The sequence below is a fragment of the Sinocyclocheilus grahami genome, unplaced genomic scaffold (genome assembly GCF_001515645.1).
Source record: "Sinocyclocheilus grahami isolate Dianchi unplaced genomic scaffold, SAMN03320097.WGS_v1.1 scaffold115.1, whole genome shotgun sequence".
Classification (NCBI taxonomy): Eukaryota; Metazoa; Chordata; class Actinopteri; order Cypriniformes; family Cyprinidae; genus Sinocyclocheilus; species Sinocyclocheilus grahami.
This window is the reverse complement of record NW_015505294.1, coordinates 1107220-1130579: the sequence shown is the minus strand read 5'-3', so window position 1 is coordinate 1130579 and position 23360 is coordinate 1107220. Positions and strand designations below refer to the sequence as shown.

At 36.7% G+C, this 23360-nt stretch overlaps 1 protein-coding gene across 1 annotated transcript; it reads right to left on the bottom strand.

Moving 5' to 3' along the window:
- Window positions 1-7525: 7525 nt before the first annotated feature.
- Window positions 7526-23360, bottom strand: LOC107589331 (CTD small phosphatase-like protein 2-A). Its single transcript, XM_016277743.1, has 13 exons — window positions 23163-23360; window positions 17138-17346; window positions 16921-17059; window positions 16359-16505; window positions 12893-13111; window positions 12731-12818; window positions 12537-12648; window positions 12367-12453; window positions 12196-12258; window positions 11135-11214; window positions 10817-10943; window positions 10642-10737; window positions 7526-8422 (listed from the first exon to the last, which is right to left on the bottom strand). The coding sequence occupies exons 2-13, from the start codon at window positions 17321-17323 to the stop codon at window positions 8357-8359; spliced, it is 1410 nt and encodes a 469-aa protein (XP_016133229.1). The 5' UTR covers window positions 17324-17346; window positions 23163-23360; the 3' UTR covers window positions 7526-8356.

Here is a 23360-nt window from a genome sequence, read left to right as displayed (position 1 = left end):
TCATCGTCATTTGACAGCTGGACCAAAAATAGCCCCGTGGTCGAGCGTGACTCCTGCAATCTCGCCGAGTAGATGCCTCTGCCAATCAGCAGGACGGACTTCTTGTCCTGGCCATATGGACCGTCTTTCTGCAACGTCTCGGCTGCACAGCGACTCTGCCGCTACAGTTTTGCTGTCTTAGTTGTGGCGTAGTCACCCTCCACAGCTTGGCAGAGTATTGTGCACAGCTCCTCTCTCTCTCCGTGCAGTCATGTGCACATGGCAGGCCACCCACTCGTCCAGCATGTGCTGGAGGCGGCAGGGCTGCTTGTGTCAGTGTGTCTGCATTGGACACGCCGCAGACTCAACGTCCGATTGGAGCTCGGCGGTGCGTAACTTACACCGGGGATATAGATGTAAATAGAGATGCGCCAACGAGATGCGGAACAGACACAGCCGCGAGGATGAAAGCGTGCAAAAATATCTACGGTCTGAAGACTACAAGATATTCGGTATGTAATATTTACATTTTTATAAACTAATTCTCTTATGTATGCATGTATATAAAATGTAATTATTTTTAATGTTACTATCATATGTGCATTAAAGCTCAAATCAATACACAGCTTTTTCTGACCCAAGTCAATCTTGTTAATCGGTCATTGATATGGAAAGGAAATGGGTAGAGTGTACTTGGAAGAAAACAGTTGGTTGCTTGATAAATAATTGGCTATGGTAATTTGCTTTCAAATATTAAACAAACGCAACACTTTTGCATGGTTATTTACACTTTAGGCATATGTGTGCATTAATGTGTATACTTTTATGTAAAAAAAAAAAAAAAACATGGTGATGTACTAAAATAGTCTGCCTAATGTCTCTTAACAAATCATGACATTTCTTTGAGGCATTCATTGATTTTCAAAACTTTTTCAAGCCTGGAACACTCAATTATTAACTTCCATAGTTTCTGAATTGGGAATTCTGATATGGAAAGGAAATGGGTAGAGTGTACTTGGAAGAAAACAGTTGGTTGCTTGATAAATAATTGGCTATGGTAATTTGCTTTCAAATATTAAACAAACGCAACACTTTTGCATGGTTATTTACACTTTAGGCATATGTGTGCATTAATGTGTATACTTTTATGTTAAAAAAAAAAAAACATGGTGATGTACTAAAATAGACTGCCTAATGTCTCTTAACAAATCATGACATTTCTTTGAGGCATTCATTGATTTTCAAAACTTTTTCAAGCCTGGAACACTCAATTATTAACTTCCATAGTTTCTGAATTGGGAATTCTAAATGCATGAAAGGACAAATGTCAAATTCATGGTTACTACCACTCTGGCAATGCACCTTTGTCTAACCAAGCGAAAACACACTAACCTTGTTCCTCAGACAATATTCGCCGTAACGCTTTCCAATTTTGTAAAAACAACATTACAGATCAATTAATTCAACAAACTGCTGCTTGATATCAGGTTCTGTTTCCATGTTCAAGTACTCATTTGTTAAGCAGCTGTATAATAAGCAAGATAAAATACAATCAGATGGTCATAATTGCAAAATAAACACTGACAGGTAGATCAGGTCTAGGAACTGAAGGGTGTTTCTGAAGCCTCTGTGCTTTGCTTGTTTTCACATAATAAAATCATTTTAAGTCAATTATTTCACGTCTGTGGGTTTATTTATTTGAAAAGCAGCCATGCAATTAGTCACTCATTACCGCCCTTAAAAACCCTTCAAGATTATGTAAGATACACTACATGATCCATTACATAGGTTACTGCACTTTCTCTTACTGTTTACTGGTCTGTTGTCATGTTATTGTACTGTTATGTTGCCGTCTTGTAATGTTATTTTGAATTGCATTACTGTTATGTAGTCATTTTTGTAATGTAAATGTTATGTTGAATTATATTACTGTTATGTATTATGTTGTCATGTAAAATGTTAAACTGAAGAGAAGTGGTATAAAAAACTATAAAAATAAAAAAGTGGTATAAAAATTCCTTTTTCCTCTGAATTCTTGGCTCATGCCGAGTCGAATAAACACCAAAATTTGAAAATCTAAGGTTTAGTTTTTTTACTTATTTTAATTTTTAATAGTTTACTTAAACAGATTTTTCCTCTTCGTTGCTGAGGAATATAATGCAGTGATCCAGTTTCTAAGCCATTTTATTAATAAAAGTAGTGGGGCAGCTTTGACAAGTTTATGTTGGCCATAGTCCTGAACGTTTCTGTGTGTGCAGCGGGATCTCCGATCTCTCTCTCTCTCTATGCGAGTGATGAATGTGTGCGTTTGTGTGGGTCAATTAAAGCAGCGGCGCATTAATATAGAGCAGTGATTAAACTGACTTGGAACTACCTGTGCATTAAACAGACTATGGAATAAATGAAAGTAAAATATTCTAAGAGTACAGCAGTACATAGTATACCTGTTGTAGCACATTGTTTACTTTAAGAGTACATGTTATGTTTAATTTAAATGTAACATTTTTATTTTAATGTAAGACTATGTTTTATTTATTTTAAACTTAACCCTCTGGGGTCTGAGGTGATTTGGGGGCCCTTGAGATTTTTTGACATGCCGTGACATTTGCGCTTATTTCAGCTACTTATAACATACTATTGGTCAACGTGTAATTTTTTTGTATCCAGCACAAACTGTGCTACAATAATATGTGAGCAGAATTGATCTACATCATACATGTTTGCATTTTTTTGAAAAATAAATTGTGTGGTTAGTAAGTTTTGGGGGGAAAAAAATGTAGCCGTGATGAACTTGACTATCGTCACACTTTATGTTGGGCGTTTACATGTGCACGCATCTCACGTGGATATTTACATATGTGGATCACATTAGAGATAATGAGTTTAGACGGGAAAGACTGAACATTGTGTTGGTTTCATACGGATTACTTTATCAAAGAATATTTGTTTTCGATAAGACTTACTTCATTTAAAAGTAGACTTCATTTAATAGATATGTCTCTCATGTCTCTGTGGCTACGTTCACACTGTCAGTTTTTGGGATTGACAACCGCATTTTCTTTACAGGTGTGAGTCTCGAAATGTCCCGTTCACACAGCAGCTTACAGTTGTGTTTAGAATACTGTCTGTATGAACACTTTCTGACAGGACTAGAGTCCAATCGACTGACGCAGAGATTATGAATGCGATATCGCCTAGCTTGTCAGTGAACTACAGCTCTGTGTATTAAATGCTGCTCCATCTGAAAGCAGGTGATGGAGATTTACTACTAATCACAGAACCAGCTTTACTGATGAGATGCGCATGACAATCACATGCGATTAATTGCACAGCCCTAGTGTGTGTGTGAGACACGTAACACATGGTAGACGCGCATTTTGTGCGGCAGAGTGGCTCTCTCCCGCGCACTGTATGACGTGACAGACAACTAATAGTCCAGTCCTGTTCCGTTCACACAGCGCATGTGTTCCGAGAACACGGTTGTGAGTCCTGAAAATTTACAGGTGTGAGTTCGGTCCAAAGAAAAAAAAAAAAAAAAAATCACACCCGTAAATAACCAAACTGTGTGTGAATGTAACCGTATTAAGGACTCAAAAACAGGACTGACAACCGTATTCTGCTGCTGTGTGAATGAGGCTAGTGTAAAGTATTCGCTGATTTTCAGTTCAATTTAGTGACGCGTTTCAGATGGATATTCGCGGAGACAGAGAAGACGGAGAACGCACCCTGTATGTTTTCTTTATTTTACAAAAGCACAAAGTTTTTGTTGTTATTGTGAGTTTACACAAATAAAAGTAGACACTTAACAGTTTTGAATGATATAACACTTATTTGTGTGACCAAAATCAACAGAGTATTTTTAGTGTCTTTCGCACTGGTCTTAAAAAAAAGTGAGCTGGGCGCACCGCGCGACCGTCGACCCCAGGGAGTTAACAGTAATTTACTTTCAAACCCCCCAATTGCTGAAGGGTCTGCACATCTTTTTTGTACAAGTTGCATTGTTCAAAATACCTGTAGTAGCACAGCAGTGCATACCGGTTAACATTTAATTAAAGTGGACTAGACTGTAATACAAATAGCTGAGTTTGCTAGGTGCATACAACATTTATGACCGGTTTTCATGAAAGTGTTGGTCAGTTTGTCTGCTTGACAATCCCATTTTGCACTGCAACAATAAAATTGAAGTGAGACAAACATTCTGAGAAAGGTTTCTTTTTAGTTAAAACAGATGTTGCCAAATTTTCGTTTGGGGACAGAATTTGAAGTTGGAAAAAGGTAATAAATTGCAATATATTTAAAAATCGCAATAATATTGTATCGTGACACAAGAATTGTGATAATATAGTATCGTGGGGCCTCTGGTGATTCCCATCCCTAATGCTTAGCTCCTCATTTTGCCTTTGGAGTGCTTGGCCCCTAAAATGCTGCTTTTTATTATGTCATATTATGCATTGTTACTATAATGGTACATTGCATTGTTACCGTCATGTCACGCCGTGTCAACATTATATTGCATTACGTTACTCTTCATTTGTCATGTTATTGTGAGGTACTTTTATGTTATGTTTTCTTGAGTGTTACTGTTACGTAATGTAATGGTGGCATTTGTGTTGTGTATCTGTGAGACTGATTATGTTCTGACAAATTGTGACTGCCCACAATACCCTGAATATCTGAAGTGACTGAAACCTTTCAGGTCACAATAACACACAGAACGTAACCCCCAAAAAATACACCCTCTTGCATCAGGCGTTTAAGAATATGTAACAGTCAAGAATTACAACACAATCCATGTGAGTAGATCACATCTGCACAAACTCATTTGTGACCCTGGAGCACAAAACCAGAGATAAGTAGCACATTTATATTTGTAGCAATAGCCAACAATACATTGTATGGGTCAAAATGATCGATTTTTCTTTTATGCCAAAAATCATTAGGATATTAAGTAAAGATCATGTTCCATGTTTCATACCATAAATATATCAAAACTTAATATAACTTAATATTAGCATTGCTAAGGACTTCATTTGGACAACGTTAAAAGCGATTTTCTCAATATTTGGATTTTTTTTGCACCCTCAGGTTCCAGATTTTCAGATAGTTGTATCTCGGCCAAATATTGCCCTATCCTAACAAATGTATTCAGCTTTCAGATAAAGTATAAATCTCAATTTCAATAAAATGACCCTTATGACTGGTTTTGTGGTCCAGGGTCACATTTACAGTTAAATACACTAAGCTACTGCTTACAGTGCTGTTACAGTGGTAACAACAAGCAAGCATACAGTTAAAGAAGCGTTCAGAATCACAGCAGCATCAAAACTTTACCACAATCTTTTTTATTGTAGCAACAATAACTGTGACATTTTGTGGGGAAAGTACTGTCACCATAGTAACTCTGTTAGGGTAATGCTCTACACCCTAACTAACAGCTGCCGGCCTAGGCGGCACTTCTGGGCGTTCACAGAGAGCCCTTATCATCCCTAAATAATGCTGTCTAGGTAGGCAGCTCGCTATGTTTTGAGACGGCTGTTGTTTGCTACCTTTAGGGCGATGTTGATGGGCGTATTCCTGGCTTTCCCTCCTCCGTGAGATGATCCAGAGCTGTTGCTGGCCGATCTGTCTCTGGCGTCCCCGCTCTGAGCCGGCCTCAGCCCGAGCCGGTGCTGCTGAGCCCCGCCGCGCCGGCGCCCGTCGTACCGGCCGTCCTTCGACATGAGCCCGCCGTCAAACGAGCGACTTCGAGCGGACGCTTCGCAACCAGAGGGCGAGAAATTAAACAGGCCTCCTCTTCTTTTACACTGAACAACAGTCGCGGGTCACACAGAGCGCGGGAGAGAGACGCCCCCAGCTGGACTGGAGGACAGGACTGACATCACCTGCGCAAACCTTCACCATGGTAACCAGTCACAGTTCCCGCCAAAATACCTAGCTATCTTTGCTAGGTCTACTAGCTGTTGATGATTAGATTATAAATAATGCATAATTTGTGTTACTTTTCGATAATAGAGAGAACATGTCAGAAAGCAGAATAAAAATGAACACACTTTATGCCATATCAACTGCATAGAACACCTAAATCAAAGTATCATAAGATTACATTTTTATATCATTAGGTGGGAAAAATATATAAGCCAATAAAACGCATTTTAGCACTCTGGCCACATTGGGGAAAAGTCGTTTTTATCGTTATGTTTATAATGATTGAAATAGGCAAGATGTGATTTTTAGGCCAAAAACACAATGTAATTTATTTATAAAATATATATTTGGTATGGTATGTAGAATTAATAATTAAACTATGTGTGTGTAGTTTTATAGATCGCTATATAGTTAATAAATAAATAAAATGACTATTACACATTTCTTTTGATTTTGGAACTTTAAATTAAACTAAAATTATATAATTAATAATATATAATTCATATTAATTATAATAAATAATTACTTGTTGATACTGAGGTGAAAGGCGTTTTCCCGACAAGTCCCATTTGTAGATTTGAATTTCCCATTATAAGCATGGGTGAATAATCATATCTAAAATGTAAACTATATCCCAAAGCGTATGAACCAAAGTGTAAAAACCCAAACGTATGAACAGCTAAGAGTAAAAATGCAAGTTTCTAATGTGCAAAAACAGCAAATTTAATGTCAGTAATGAACTTCTCAGCATGCCGTTTTCAGTGACTAACTGCTGTTGTTTTGAAGTCAAAGCTACATGAAACCAAAGTCCAGGACCCATCACGGATTTCACTGACAGACACGATATAGGACAAAACTCCTGGAAAAACACATGCATATGAAATCATACATAATCTGAAAAAGATCTTTAAGAATGTGTTCTTGTTGCTTCATGTGCGCTGCAAAAAGCTACACTGAAATACATTCATGCATTTACAGCTATCTTTAACAAAAGGCCTCGCCATTCACAGACATTGCAACCAAACACACAACCATCCAATCAAAATACTCATTTCATCCACTGCATTTAAAAAATAATAATAATTGAGTGATTGACAGCATGTTCATATTCCCAAAACAGAAGCTGCCATTTTGAGAAAATATTTACCTAAATTGACAAGAGCTGCCAGATTCTCTGAAAAACTATTAAATATCCCAACAAAATCTAAATTTCTCAGTTCAAATCTCATTTCCAAAATTATCGATCATACGTGCTGTAATGATGAGCTTATAGTTCTATCTGAAAACATTCATCCATACAGGACCAAACGAACAAATCAAGGCCACATGTGATACTTTCATCCCAAACGACAAAGAAAAACCAATTCGAACAATTCTGGTACATTAAAATCATGTATTAATGTCCTTGGAAATAAAAAACATTGGGGTAACACTGAATGAAACGGAAGGTCTACCCTTCAGAGGTAGGTAGAGCTGTACATGATAATTCCTAAACGGTTTCCAAAGCAGGAGCGCAGGAGAAGCGGAATGAGGGGGAAACACGGAGCAGTGATTTACGCTAGTTCATGTGCTGCTGCTACAATTACCGGACATTTCAGAAAGACAAAGCTTCTTTTTTTTCTCCACAGAAAAGCCATTTAAAGCACATACAGTATTTTACATTTCATCTACACTTGTATATAAAAACAAACTAAGAACATAAAAGTTAAAATCCCCAAATTAGGACTGACATGGATAAATGGTATAAAGCCGTCAGTAACTGAAAGCCACAACTAGAGACTAGACAGAAATTTTTCCATATGTGGGATGTGACCGGATTACGAGAAAAAGCTAGAGCGTAACGGACAGGCCATTAAATATACATAAAATCTAGAGTAAAAAAAATGATAAAAAGCCAGAACTGAAAAGGAATGCATAATGAATTAAAACCAAAGGGCAAGTTGTGTTTTACAAACTTGACAGGAAAAAATATATATGTACAAATGTTATATATACATATACACACATAGCTGAATGTATATATTCATGTTTTATATAGTTATATTCAACCGGTCATTCTCGTTGAAGTAAAAGCCAGTGGCCTGGAAGGGCAGAGGGTCCCTTTGAGCACCAAAAGGAGCGACGCAAGTCCACTTCTGCACAGCGCTTTACCTTAAAGTCCACCGCAGAGCCGAGATGGACGACCAATCAAAAGTGATCTTCTCGGCCTCGCCTTCGGTTCCATAAATGTGTGTATAGAAAACATATGCATACATCGAGTCATTTATCCAGAGCCCCGAAAACCCCCCTCCCTCCCTCCGTCCCCACATAAAAGTATGCCCATGTAGGCAGGTCTGTAGTTGAAATCCTGATGGCAAAGTGTTTGTGGCAAATTTTCCTTCCCCCATGGTGTAATTTCCCCACTGCTTAAAAACAGTCAGGTTGGCAAGAAATGTTCGTTTCGCTGCAATATTCAGTCCGGGGGTAGAAGGTCATGCAGGCGAAATCGCTCTCTTATGTGTGGACGAACATCCTCGTTCTGGAATAAAACACAAACATGCCACGTCAACAAAAAACAGACGATCATTGTAAGTGACACCTTAGATATGAGTGTAAAATTATTTTGAACTTAGAAATGCATAATGTGGTGTTATTTAAAAAAAACTTTTATGGTGTTATTTAAAAAAAAATTGGAATTGTGAATGTGTGGTTTGAGTTATTATTATTATTTATATTATTTAATAAATTAGTCAATAAAAGTACATATTTCTTTAAAACAAAATCAATCACATAATGAAGGTATAGTCTTCACGAAGACATTATAATGTATGATATTAAACATGGATAACAATACTTTTGTAAATTGGCACAGAAACAAGTTTAATGTTAATTAAAAAAAACTAATGGTGTTATTAAAAATGCAATTGTGAATGTGGTTTGAGTTATTATTATTTCTAAGAATTACATAGCAAAGAATTCTTATTTAATAAATAAAAAGTGCATATTTTTTTATTTTATAACAAAATTCATCACATCATAATGAATGTATAGTCTTCACACTAAGACATTATAATGTATGACATTAAATATGGATAACACTGTTGTGAATTCGCACAGAAACAAAACTTTACTGTTAATTTAAAAAGGTGTGATTAAAAAAAAATTATAATTGTGAATGTGTGGTTTGACTTGTTTTTATTTCTTCTAAGAATTAAATTGCAAAGAATTCTTATTTAATAATTTATAAAAGTAAATTTTTATTTAAATAAAAATCACATAATACACTATAATGTATGACATTAAATAGGCATAACAATACTTTTTTAAATAAATGTTTACTGCTAAAAATAATTAAAAAAAGGAAATGTTTTATCTAAAAACAGAATTATGAAAGTGTGTGGTTTGAGAAAGAATGGTATAACAATAATTTTTTCAAAAAAATAAATGAAGATAATTTCATAGAAATAAAAATACATTTAATTGTTTTTTTTAAATCAATCACATAAAGGTATACTCTTCACAATAAGACATATGACACTAAGCCTGGGTAATACTCAAATTGGCATGGCAAAAATGTACTTAACAATAAAAAGATTAAAATCAAAAGCCCAGGTATTATAAATAAAACAGTATTATAAAAAAAGAGCGTGTCTGAGTTATTAAAATAATTTTTATATTTTTTTATCATCATCATTATCCTTTCTAAGAATTAAATTGTTAAAGGGGTGGTTGATTGCGATTTCACTTTTTTAGCGTTAGTGTGTAATGTTGCTGTTTGAGCATAAACAATATCTGCAAAGTTACGATGCTGAAGGTTCAATGCAAACTGAGATATCGTCTTTTAAAATTCTGGCAGTTTGATGCCTACAAAAACGGCTCGTAGGGACTACAACAAGTTACTTCCCGGGTTTATGAGGTCACAAATCCAGATAAACTCTGCTCTCTGGAAAAGGCAGAAAGGGGGCGAGGCCATGCTGCGCTGCTTTAGAGAAGAGGAAGAGAAAACTAGAGGTGCACGTAAAAATCTGTTCATATATGAATCGCGATTCTGTCTTCTAATGATTCTAATGGATTCACAAGTTTCAAAATCAATGTTCTAAAGCAGCGGTTCTTTATACTGTTCCTCGCGTCCCCCTGCTCTGCACACGCTCTGCATCTCTCTCTCTCTCTCTCTCTCTCGCTTTCATTCATCCTAGTTATGAGAAGCGTTATACATGGACGCGCATGCGTGCAGTTGCTGTACTGTATTAAAGCTTTAATCGGGATAAAACTGTATATTAAAAGCTAACAGAAGCAGTAGCATTTACAAATAACAGCATATCTAAAAGTATGAGACAACAACAAACAAAAAACATAGGCCTACCATTAAAAGCCATGCTTGCACAGGTTCTGCACGATCCTCTTCAATAACAATCAGAGCCCATTGCCTATTTCTGAGGGAGGGGCTTCATAAAAGAAGGAAATGATCAGCGCTTTTCTCAGAGAAGGGACAGAGCGGTGTGGAATAAAGGTAAATTATGTGAAAAATAATGCGTTTTTAAAAAAACTAAGAATTAACACATGTTAGACTGCACCCCATAAACACAATCAAGCCTAGAAAAACCCCAGTGAACCACCCCTTTAAGAAATCTTAATAAACAACCCTTGAATTTCTCTAAAGATTAAACCAGTATAGGAGAAAGTATTTCTAAACGTAATATCTTAATAATGCACATTATCTTTAAAAAGCAGCACACACAAGAAACAAGAGGCACATACCAGTTCTACCAGCTTCTCCAAAAATGGCACCAGCTTTAGGAGCTCATTGTCATTCTTGTCCACAAACCAACTCTCAATGGGGATCCCATTGGAAAGCTGCAATGAGAGGAGCACATCCTGAGCTTTACATACTAATAACTTACCACGGACCACTCCTCAAGGCGGCTTCACAAACCTGGTAGGCAAAAGCCTGAGGTGAGTTGTCTATGATCACCGTCTTGGAGAGATCTCTCCCGAGGATGTTAAGGTCTTTGATGTAGTTGCCTTGGACGCATACGCAGTGTTCGCGAAACAATCTGTGCCTAAAATACCAGAGGAAAGACATTTTGAACTGAATGCTCACCTTAAACATCTTACAACCTGAGAATCGAGACACACATTTGTTCCCATCAACCCTACACACTATGAGTGGAAAAGGAAACATGTAGCTTCAATTTAATGCAATTTAAATGTCATTCACTTTTTATATTTTTTCATTTGAGAGGCAACTGACCTAACCAGCTGTTTTTTAGGATCCAGGATGTTCAGCAGCTTGTCAGCATACACCTTCTTGGAAGCAGTAAAGAGAATAATCTGCGAATAATTCAAGATTACGTCATTAATGGCAGTCATAAGTGAAAGCAGTAGACCACATCATAGGCAGGATGTTCATTAGTTAAAAAGAAAGACATGAAGCACATGAAGGACCAAGAAGAGGACTCTTACGCAGTTCTTCATTTTTTAATGGGCATTTGCAGTTTTTGCAACCCCTCAACCATAACCTGGGATATCTACAACAGTTTCAAAACCTGATTCGTGTGAAAACAAAAACAAAATGAAGACAAAACGAAGGGAAAAAAAAAAAAGTAATTTAGTAGCTTGCCAGATAATTGGCCAATTGTTGGTTTGTAGCTATGGGAAACATTTTCCATGTTAATTAATTTGATCAACAAGACTGGTAACATATAAACGGCTGTAATTTATGTAATGCTGAAGGGAATTACATGCAAAATGTGGGACTCCACAAAATGATTTTTTTTTTCTAGAAAGGGTAAAAATCGTTGTCTAAAACTACATTATAAACATTTTTGTTTAATAAAATAAAGCAACAAAAACAGAATTTAGAAATAAGTTCATGCACTAAAATTATTACCTGACAGTAAATAAACTAAAAGTGAAATAATAAAATCTTTTAAAAAAGCTTGTAAAGTTATTTAAAAATTAAATAATGTTAAAGACAATTTAGATCATCAATAAATCTACAATAATATAAAATAACACTCTTTCTAGAATTAATCCAACCAGTTCAACAGATTGTTGTGCTTGATATATTGAATAAATTTTTCATGTGTAATTTTTTTTGTTAGATAATTTCGCACGTTTAATAGTTATCTTTCTGAAGAACACTGGATTTTTGTCTTTATTGCATTAATAAAGTAATGGGACACACAATTGTATGTTTGTTGTTGTTGTTGCACATGAGCTTCACAATTACAGTTGATTTAAATATTTAGTACATTTTGTTTTGCAAAACAAAACAAAAAAAGTAAACAAAAATAATGTAAACTTGCTCACCTCATAAATCTGAGACATGCGCTCCAGGAATTCTCTAAAGAATGGCCGTAACCGGACATACACCTTTAGGAATAAGAGAGAAAACTACTGCTGGAGCAACATACAAATCAGTGCACAAAAAAATAAAATAATTGAAAAGGTGCAATACCTAGATGCTTTTTTTTTTTTTACCTGGTAAATGACATCTTGGAAAAGCACAGGGAAGGTCAAGGCTGCATCCTCCAATTCATTGAGGCTGCAGTGAACCAAAGTCTCATCCTGGAATAAAACAACAACGGAGACTTATTTTCTTGCATCAAAAGAGCTTGTATCAACAAGACCAATGATAGATGGCAACTCACTAGATCCAGGACGAGAGAGAACTCGGGGGTGCTCCTGGTTTTCAGAGGAAGCGCAGGCTTACGGGTGAGCTGCTCTTCAGTCAAGGGTGGCACGTGTTTGATGAAGAAATAACTGGAAGACAGAGGCAAGTTAGCGCACAAGCACATGGCTATACTGAGATTATTTAGATCAAGTGTGTTGAAATTTGGCTCACGGGTCAAAAACCTCCCAGTCCTCCTCGTAAGTCCCTTCTGCTGGAGGCGATGGCGGGACATCCGGATAACTGCTGTTGGATCCTACGGCTAATCAAGAGAGAAAGTGTGAGGATTCTGCTTTAGGCAGCAGTACAGCTGAAATAAACCTCCCAGACACTCACCAGTTAGCGGTGGCATATCAGCCTCTGTGACGATCTCTCCTTCCTCTACCGATGTGTCTACATGAGGCAGCGGTCTGGGGTTTAGTGCAGGGTCAAAGGTCAGGTCTCGACCGTCTGTGCTAGTGCTGGTCGGGGTTTCCTTGAGCTGCTCCATGTCGAGCTGCTTCACGATCTCTTCCGCTTCCACCGCCTGCCCCGGGGAATCTGAGCCCGCTGTAGCTGGAGGACAAGAGAGAGAGAGTCGGTTTAACAGTGTGATGAAATCAGAAAGAGCTCAGAATGAAGGAAAAATGTGGCAATTTTGCTGGTAAATGCATTGTTTTGGATCAGTGGTTTCAGTTTGCAGCAGGTGCCACCGATTAGACGGCTGCACCTGAACCAGAGGGTTTCAGACGTCAGTGAAGAGTCTTCTGCACAAATGCTTTAGCTCAGAAATGCTGCAGGTATTAGTTCTGTTATACTATGACAAAAAAATACTAGTCCTGGCTATATGCCGCTTTAGACATTTCAATGTGATGATGGTCTTCATCTGCTTTTATACCCATGTGAGTGCTGGACCTCTTTAAAGGGATAGTTCACCCAAAAATGAAAATCCTGTCATTACTCATGTCGCTCATGTGTCGTGGTACTGTTGTGAACATGCATCGAAGAGTGACAGGGAAGAGAAGAAATTGTTGAATAAAGTCATTATTTTTGTTTTGTTTGTACACAAAAAGTATTCTTATAGCTTCAAAAAATTAAGGTTGAACTACAGATGTCACATGGACTATTTTAACGATGTCCTTACTTCCTTTCTGGGCCTTGAATGTGTCAGTTGCACTGCTGACTGTGGAGGGTCAGAGAGCTCTCAGAATTCATCAAAAATATCTTACTTTGTGTTCTGAAGATGAATGAAGGTCTTATGGGTTTGGAACGACATGAGGGTGAGAAATTAATCAAATTAATGAAGAAATTCATTTTTAGGTGAACTATCCCTTTAAAAACAATACTAAACAATATTCACAACCAATGATACTTCAATATGTGGCATTTCTGATTCAGATCAGAACTGTGAGGGGAAGAAAAAAAAAAAATCAAGAAAGGCTTTTTCTTCTATCTCGGTGTATCCCAATGACAAATACACTTTTCCAAATGTACCATCATGTGTTGTTATTGCTGTAACATTAAATTAGTGCAGTAAATAGACTTTAAAAGAGCTGCACCGGTGGCCTAAAACAAAATCTAAATTGCTATTTAGCTTATTAGTTAATACTTTATTCCTTTTTAATATTGTGCACTGATGAATTGTACAAAATAAAGGCTTTTTCATACCACGAATGATAACTATAATGATAACGGCATTAGCTATAAAAAGAAAAAAAAATTTTTTAATAAAAATTATACTGTGAATTATAAATGTTTGAATAAATCTTACATGAAGACATGATTTTATCAGTGCGTCCCTATTTAAGACATAGGGTCAGACTAAAATGTGTAAAAACTTCAAGCAAAAAAGTTCTCAAATATTTTCTTAGAAAAATCTTATTTTTTTTTCTTAAGAAAATGACAGCCAAATAAGTTTGTTATTATCTAATTATTTGGCAATTATTGGCAAAGACTTGCTGATAAACTCTCAATTCTGATTCTGAATTTCAATTTAATGTCTTCAGAACATTCTTAATACGTTTCATAAGAACATTCGTAATTTTGAAATATTTAGAATACTTCTTATGATTTATACTTTATATTTTCTTCAATGGGCAAACAATATATTCAATTTACAGATAATTAAATGTTTTATAAAGCCCTCCCTCTAGCCCACCCAAGCGTGTCAAGTACAATTATTTGTAGATTGCTATCATAGATCTAACAAATACAAACAAAATGAAAAACTTAAAATGAAAAAAAGAGAGAAAGCACAAAATATAACCAAATAAATAATTTACATTACAATGCGTCTCACCACAAGGACTTTAGAAATATTTAGAATTCTAACCTTAAATCTTAAAAAAGATTATGAAAATAGAAGTGCTGTGTCATAACGATGTATCGTCAGAGATTTGACGATACGAGTATTGATACAGCTGTCTCTGTATCAATATCATGTGGCACATGTGCAGCAGTGGACCGCGCTTAATTTGAATACAAGAACACCGTCTAAAATGGAGTAGAAAAGTGCGAGGTTTCTAAAAAATAATGAATAGAGCATAATATATAGGCTACAACAAGGTTTAATCTGGCCGCAGAGGAGCACAACTGGGTTGGCTGATATTAAGAGACTTAATCCCCGAAACAGATCTTCCCACTTGCGCAATACGGAAATATCTACTAAGTGTGCTACTTATCTTTGTCAACCTGGCAACCATGTGTACGCGCGCTCTCTCCCCACTGTGGATAAACTCGCTTGCTTTCTGAAAACACCGGCTAGCTTGCAGTTTAGCGATCTCCACTTCAATATTCTATTCTCAGAAAAGTGTAATTCATCAAGTTTTCATTTACGCAAAAGAGAGAGCGAGAGAGAAAGAAAGGCTGTGTTTGTTTGAATTAACACCGTTTGCCGTGTTTCTCTATTAACAGTAAAGCTGTGGCTTTATTTGCTTTAGAAGCAATGATGTTACCAGCTCCTTGTTGAGAAAGATAATGTAGCTCTTGAGCGATTAAGCTATTTTATTGATAAGTTTGTGTTGCTGAATGTCTGTGTGCGCACGCAACGTGATCTGTTTGAGTGACTAAACGTGTGTGCGTTAGATACAGTGAAGACAGCGCATTAGATTAGAACTCTTTTCATTTTTATTCTTATTTTTTAAATGTAGAGTGTGTTAATTTGTGCAATGATAACCTACCAGCAATGTTGAGATTATATATATTTTTTTTTATTAGTATGAGGACATTACAATATAAATGTATTAGAACGAGAACATTATTATTTATGGGCTTAATAACAAGATGCAAACAATCAAGAATATTGTACCTGGAGGGGAGTACCCAATGTAAACATGAAACATATGCCATTACTTATATTGTACTGTGGTACAGTTATGGAGGCCCTTCATAATGCAGAGGTAAACTGCCTGCTCTGCCTATAGTTAGCAATGGCCCTATAGTATGCAGTGTTTCATAAACAGCTGTTTTACTAAATTCTGCTGAGGTGAAATTCAGTGCAGTCCCATATTGTGATATGTATAGTATCGTGACTTCGCTGGTGATATACACAGCCCTAAAAAATAACAATTAAGAAGAATTTTATTTTGAATGTTTTGTGAATCTGGCCCCAGGAATGTAGATAAAGAAAATACATACGGTCAATATTGATTTCATGACGACTTCAAATGTGATTTTAAATAAATAAACAAATAAATAAACGTATTGTTTTATATATAGAGGTCTGAAAAGGAGGGACTAACTACATTTTATTATGACATAAATATCTCAGTCTCATTTAGGTGCATACATTTATCAGCTGACAATTGAGATCACAGTCCCTTACCGTTTTTGTTGGCGGGTGAGAAGAAGCTAAAAACAGGAGAGAAGATGGTTCCCAGGAGGGTGGTGCGGGGCGGACTGCTCAGAGTTTCCGTCTGCACCTCCAGCTTCCCATTGGGCTTCACTGGTTTACTCTGACCCGTCATGGTGTCTGAGCAGAAGAAAATGAGAAACATTCAACACCAAGAGAACACTGGCAGTCGGCATAGCCACTCACAACTAAGTTTAAATCACATACAGAACTTTTTAGAGATAGTTCACCCAAAAATTAAAATTCTGTCACCCTCAAGTTATTCCAAACCTGTATGAGCTTCTTCTGTTGAGCACAAAAGATAATATTTGGAAGAACGTTGTTAACCAAACAGCTGATGGCAGCCATGGGGGAAAAAAATACTAATGGAAGACAATGGCTACTGTCAACTGTTTGGTTTCCAACATTCTTCATCTGTGTTTATGAGGGAAGTAAACCTGAGTTTGAGTAAATGATGACAGTATTTTCTTTTTTGAGTGAACTATCCCTTTAAAGGAGCAGTAGCCTGATGATCTGTGAGTGTCAGCAATCATACCTCCATTGACGGGGCCTTTCCTGCGGGTTCTGGGGTTTGCTCTGCTGGGCAGGTTCCCACCGGTCGGAGTGGATGTGATCAGATTACTGTCCGAATCGCAGTCTATACGGCTTCTCTTAGCAGGAGTGCACTGCTCCACCTGACGTTAAGAAACACAGCTGAAACCAAACCACTTTGCCTCCACAAAATCATCTCAAACGCAAGTTCAAATCCCAACCTTGACAGCATTGCCTCTAATGAACCGTTTGATGGTGGAGAAAATGCCTGTCTCTCGCTTCTGCATCTTGGCGTCTTCGGAGGACAAAGCGTGTTCCACCTCGGAGTGCTTCCTCTTGGTCTTGGTGGTCCGGGCGGATGGGCTGGCGCTCCGCTGCTGAGAAGCCTTACGCACTCTCAGCCTCATTGTCCCAAAAGTCACATGTAAGACTGGGAAGACAAACACAGTTCATCTGTAACAGTAAAAAAAAAAGTGCAGAGCTGCACCATGCGTATTTGCATAAGTTTCAGCACCGCTATATTAATAACACTGAATGCAAGATATTCAGCTGTCAATACGGCTGTAGGGAAATTCCACTGCGGAGACCAGTCATGGCAACTCAAGGAAAACAATCGGACCTGTCCCCTGCGGCCATTGACAAGAAAGGTCTCCACAGCACCCTACGGGCTTTCTTTAAGAGTGCCAAAAAAGATGGGGAAATCATCACCCAATCAATGGGGAATTATATCAAGACTATGATGGGTTAAACCTGCTTGCAAACCTTGACACAGATGCTCTTGCGTATGGGATTTGTGAGATTAACAACTTGGCATAGATATTATCTGTCGATAAAATTTGGACTTGGTGTAATGTACAAACACATGCTACAACAAGTGTGGTGACGTTTATGTAGGCAACCAGACTCAAATCCAGCTCAACTGTTCGCTACCCCTCCTAAATTAAAATGGCAAAAACCCCTAGAAAAAAAATACTGGCATGCAATTACAACTTTGCATTAAGAATAATACATTTTTACATTTGATCAAATATGAAATGCCTTAATATTCTAAAGACATAAGAATCCTAAAGGACAATAAACTTGTGTGTCTGTCTAGATCAAGGAGTTGATGAAAAGTTAATAATTATACTGGAGAAAATTATTTATTAGAGGAAACATTTAATTAAATAAAAGTAATTATTCAATCAAAGAGTGCAAGTGAATTAAATAATTGTGCAGTCTAACGCACTACATGTTTCAAAGCACTTGTTCACAAAAATTGCTTTGTTTAAAGTGTCATGAAACATTTTTTCAGATGTTAACATATATGAACAGGTTGCACATCAGTGAAGACAACAATAGCACTCATTACGTCCATTAAGGGAAAAGTTTTTTTTTTTCTTTATTTTTTGGAGCAATTTCGTTCTTCCGGTTCAAAAAGCGAAGTTGAACCTATGTCACGAAAAGTGACGTATTTGCGTTAATTTGCAGCGGTGATTGGCTGCCGTGTCTGGAGAGTACGCATCTACGTCATCAGTTTTCCGAGCTTTTCTCAGTATTATTCATGAGAATGAACTCTTATAATCCAATCACGGCACTGTATTATGCATGAGGTTATCTTACAGCGGAGAATTCAAATCCCATGAAAGAGCTTCTGCGCTGTCTGTTCATCTTTGTAAACATAACCGTAAATATTATAATAAATATTTAATATGTAACACGTGGAGCGCACATGAGAGAGCGGTTTCTGTGTGGAACGCCACAATGAGTTTAACAACACTCGCTGCATGGATCATAGTTCATATCCAGACCAGAGCATGCGTTTTGTGAACACGTTTTCATGTTTAGTGAACATTTGCGGCACAACGCGTGCTAGGTTTACTTTACGAACATTTGAATGTCAAGAATTTAAGATAAATATTAGTACTGTAACTAGTACTGTAAAATAAGTCTTGTATTTTTTTCTTTTACAGTACAAATGTGATTTACAGTAGGCTAGAGTAGGTCTTAATTTTTGTATTTTAACCTTTTTGTAAAGTTAAAATAACTAAAAAGAGGTTTGAGTCCACTTTAAAGTTCAGCTACAAAGTAAAAAAAAAAATCAATTTACTTTCATTTCCTGTGACTATAAATCAAGATGAATATGCAAATGTGTCATTAAATTATTAATATATTAACTTAATCTAGCCAAGATTTATCCAAATATCAGGATATTAATAGATGTTCGCAGTCGCCTGCTACAACTGCTCATATGTTCTGGGCGTGTCCAAATTTGGAGGAGTTTTGGAGGGAGATTTTTGAATCATATAATCATATATATGATATCTGGATTGATCCTGATCCTATGATGAGTATTTTTGGTGTGATGCCTGAGGGTATAGAACTCAGGAAAGACATTTGTTCTGTTATCACCTTCACTACTCCACTGGCGAGGCTTTAATATTATTTCAGTGGAAAAGGGCAGACCCTCCAACGCGTAGTATCTGGATAAAAGTAATGTTTCACATTCAGTTGGAAAAGATTAAATATATGATTCGAGGTTCAAAACGTAAGTTTCAAGACATCTGGTCCCCCTTTAGAAGATATTTTGAACAACTTCCCTCCCTCTAAAATGGAATGATATGCCTGAACCTCCCCTTCTATTCATATGCTTTATTATTATTATTATTATTTACGTAATGTATTTATTTATACATGTGTATTTTCTATTTCTGTTCAAATTAATAGGTTTAGCTCTTCTATTATGTTTTCTAGACTGGTATTCTTACAGGGTGTACTTATTTATTTATTTTTTGATGAGGATGTGCCCCTTCTGTGAACATTTTAGCTTATTGCCATATACATCATATTTATTAGCCATACGTTTCCTTATTGTTATCAGGCCTTTCATGTTAAATGATCATTTATGGACCGAACAAACATGGGACACCTAATTCCTGCACTGTCAGTTTTGTACTCTGGATTGTATGTTTTTATTTTATTTTAATGCCGTTAGAGGGTTGGGGTGATGAATGTAACTGCAAGTGATAAAACTTAATAAAGAAAAATATAAAAAAAAATATATGTATATTAACTTCAATCCTCAAGGGGTACTACAAGTCAATATTGTACATCTAAAGTGTTCGGCTGACAAAAAAGTTTGGGAACCTGTGGTTTACACACATGTGTCAAACATTCAAAAACCACAAGTTTACAGTTCTTTTTGTACCGCAATGTCTAGTCAAAATAAAGAAAAGTCTGTGTGTGAAATATAAATAAATATATATATATATATATATATATATATATATATATATACACATATATACATACATACATACATATACACGGTTTGTAATTAACACCCGCCGAATGCGGGTAACGCTGTCAAATCACTAGCCAATTTGGCGGGTTACCTTTCGTAATTTATGTTCACTCATTCATTTCTTGGGGAAGTTCGTGCAAGCCAAATCTGTGCAGGTTTAGCGCAAACACTGAACTCGTGAGGGACTCCTAATTCCTGCACTGTCAGTTTTGTACTCTGGATTGTATGTTTTTATTTTATTTTAATGCCGTTAGAGGGTTGGGGTGATGAATGTAACTGCAAGTGATAAAACTTAATAAAGAAAAATATAAAAAAAAATATATGTATATTAACTTCAATCCTCAAGGGGTACTACAAGTCAATATTGTACATCTAAAGTGTTCGGCTGACAAAAAAGTTTGGGAACCTGTGGTTTACACACATGTGTCAAACATTCAAAAACCACAAGTTTACAGTTCTTTTTGTACCGCAATGTCTAGTCAAAATAAAGAAAAGTCTGTGTGTGAAATATAAATATATATATATATATATATATATATATATATATACACATATATACATACATACATACATATACACGGTTTGTAATTAACACCCGCCGAATGCGGGTAACGCTGTCAAATCACTAGCCAATTTGGCGGGTTACCTTTCGTAATTTATGTTCACTCATTCATTTCTTGGGGAAGTTCGTGCAAGCCAAATCTGTGCAGGTTTAGCGCAAACACTGAACTCGTGAGACATCATGACATTATCGAGTATATTGCAAAAAACAAACAAAACACACCTACAGAGGCACGCATACGTGACGTGATGAAGTCTGGTTAGAGTAGACAACACAGGCTTTAGTGCGCGTGCGCATTTAGAGTGCGATCTTTCACTGCATGATTCAGTCTATTAATATGCATTAAGAATGATCCCATAATTCAAGATAAGGGGGCAGAAAATGTATATATTCATATAGTTATATCAATTCATATAGTTAATCAATATCACAGGAAGAGTGCCGTTTTTTTTCTTAAAAAATCAGCATGGTTACAAATGTGATATTGATTTTATACAACAGTTCAATAAAGAATAAGTTACTATCAAGAGACTTACGTTTTAGACAGCATTTAAAACGCTATTTCGCCAACAAAAAACATTCCAAAAATTCTTTTCATTTTTAAAATTATTTCAAATATCACTATTCAACATTTCATGTTTAAAATATCAAAACATTATTTATGCATTTGTAACTGCAGGCTAAAGCATCCCATGCCCCTCTGAGCCGCATTAACATGTGTAAACACATCTAAATGCCACTTCGTATGCAACTTCTGCAAAGATGAATTTTATTGATACTGACTTCATTTGTTTAGCAACAGCCTAAATGTATTGTCATTATAATTGCCTGATTAAATGTAAGAGTTTGACTTAAAAGATGATGCACACCTTTAGAACAAAAATGGCTTTATAAAGGTAAAAATGTCCATAAAAGGTAAAAATCAATTTCAATTTATTGGAAAAGCTTAATTTCTATCACTGCTGTGAACTGACCACACAGAATATGAAGAATATCAAAAACTTTAGGAGTCAGCTGTCCACGGTAGTCCTTACGATATCCGCACAATAACACACTCAGCAAAATATCGTCTAATTATCTTTATCGATAAAATCACAGAAAATATTGAGATATTATTTTTTGTCAATATCGCACACCTCTAGTTCTGACAATATGATTTGTAACGGTCGCTTTGTCATGCCCAGTGTAGACGGCCTCAAACTGTTGGTGTATTTCTGTCTCTTTTTTTTGGCTAGTAGAAGTTATGAATGGCCGGTAACTTAAAAATTTAGTAGCCAAATTGGCTGGTGAGTGAAAAAGTTAAGTTCAATCCCTGTATGTATGCATGTATGTATATATATATATATATATATATACACACACACAAAATTATAAAGCAATTACCATCTAAAATATAAGACTTATATGGTGTGTTAATACATTCAGGAAAAAAATCTTTAATATTTTAATTTACAACCAATGGGTCTTTGATATTCAGAAACCCTGCAGCGTGCATGTCTGAGAGGAACAGAAATATGAGAGGAGCAATCTTATGTTCTACAGTCATAATGTGAATTAAATGTAGAAATGTGAGTATATTCCTTTTAAAGGTTTTGTGTGTTTTCATAAAAGCACTGGAATGTGCAGTAGCAATAACCCAGTGAAAGTGCTCGGATGTGTTTGAAGTGGGCGGGGGTGCAGCATGTCTTCTTCATAGCCCGCTTGCTCAGTTTAAACAAATGCAGCGTGCCATTAGCCTGCCGATAATGTCTAACACATTCCCGTGCTGTAAAACTTCTTATATTCCCCAGCCAACACAATACACTCCTAAAATCATGAGCTACTTCATTATTTCTTGTCAGTTCGCACAGCCCGCGCCTCCGAGCTACACTTTTATTATTAAGCTAAAAAATGGTCGCGCTCAAGTTAGCAAGCCAACTGCTCAGTGGTTTTGACATCAAAACAATAAAATCGCCAACAGCAGTCGCTCGTAAAATTGGCCCGCCGACTTTGAGCTACCCACGCCGGTTTTTTCGTCTTAATAACACATCTTATTTGAATGTGAATATTTGAGTCCGAGGGCGTTTTAATGCAGCGGCTAACGCTAACAGATGACTTGTTGGCTGTCTCGCGACACCCGCGCTCCAGCGAACAAGCCTTTAGATACAGTAAACACGCACTGGGAAAATTACAAACGGACGTTTTTATTTGTCCTATGATGTTTTAGTTATTAGTAAATATGTTTAAATGCGATATAAGACAATAGCGCTAGCGTCTTCATCTGCGTGAAGAACATGTTCTCACAGACGGAGGGGGGCGAGTCGTGAAGACGCGAGATTTCAAAGCACTGCGACCGTGGCGTAGGGTTAAATATTTATTTTTGCACGTATGTGATCAAAATATGCTACGTTTAAACACTTACATGCCAGGGGTCGCAGAGGCGGTTGTGGCTGGAGCGGCCCGCGCGCGTCTCTCAGTCACTTCTCCGCTGAGCGCGAGTCACAGAACGACACAGAGACCTACAGCTGCTCGGGACGCCATTTCCCGCCTCCTCTCAGAGGGATTCTAGCGAAGAACCCGGATGAGGCTGTACGCTACCGCGCATGCGCGGAGAGGGAGC

Bases quoted from the DNA above. Each gene is read 5' to 3' on its own strand.
- LOC107589331 (XM_016277743.1), bottom strand. From the start codon at position 17,323: ATGAGGCTGAGAGTGCGTAAGGCTTCTCAGCAGCGGAGCGCCAGCCCA. The intron at 12,649-12,730 runs GTGAGCCAAATT...TCTGTCTTCCAG, and splicing joins GACTGGGAGGTTTTTGACCC to TTATTTCTTCATCAAACACG. The intron at 10,944-11,134 runs GTCAGTTGCCTC...CTGGTATTTTAG, and splicing joins CCTAAAAAACAGCTGGTTAG to GCACAGATTGTTTCGCGAAC.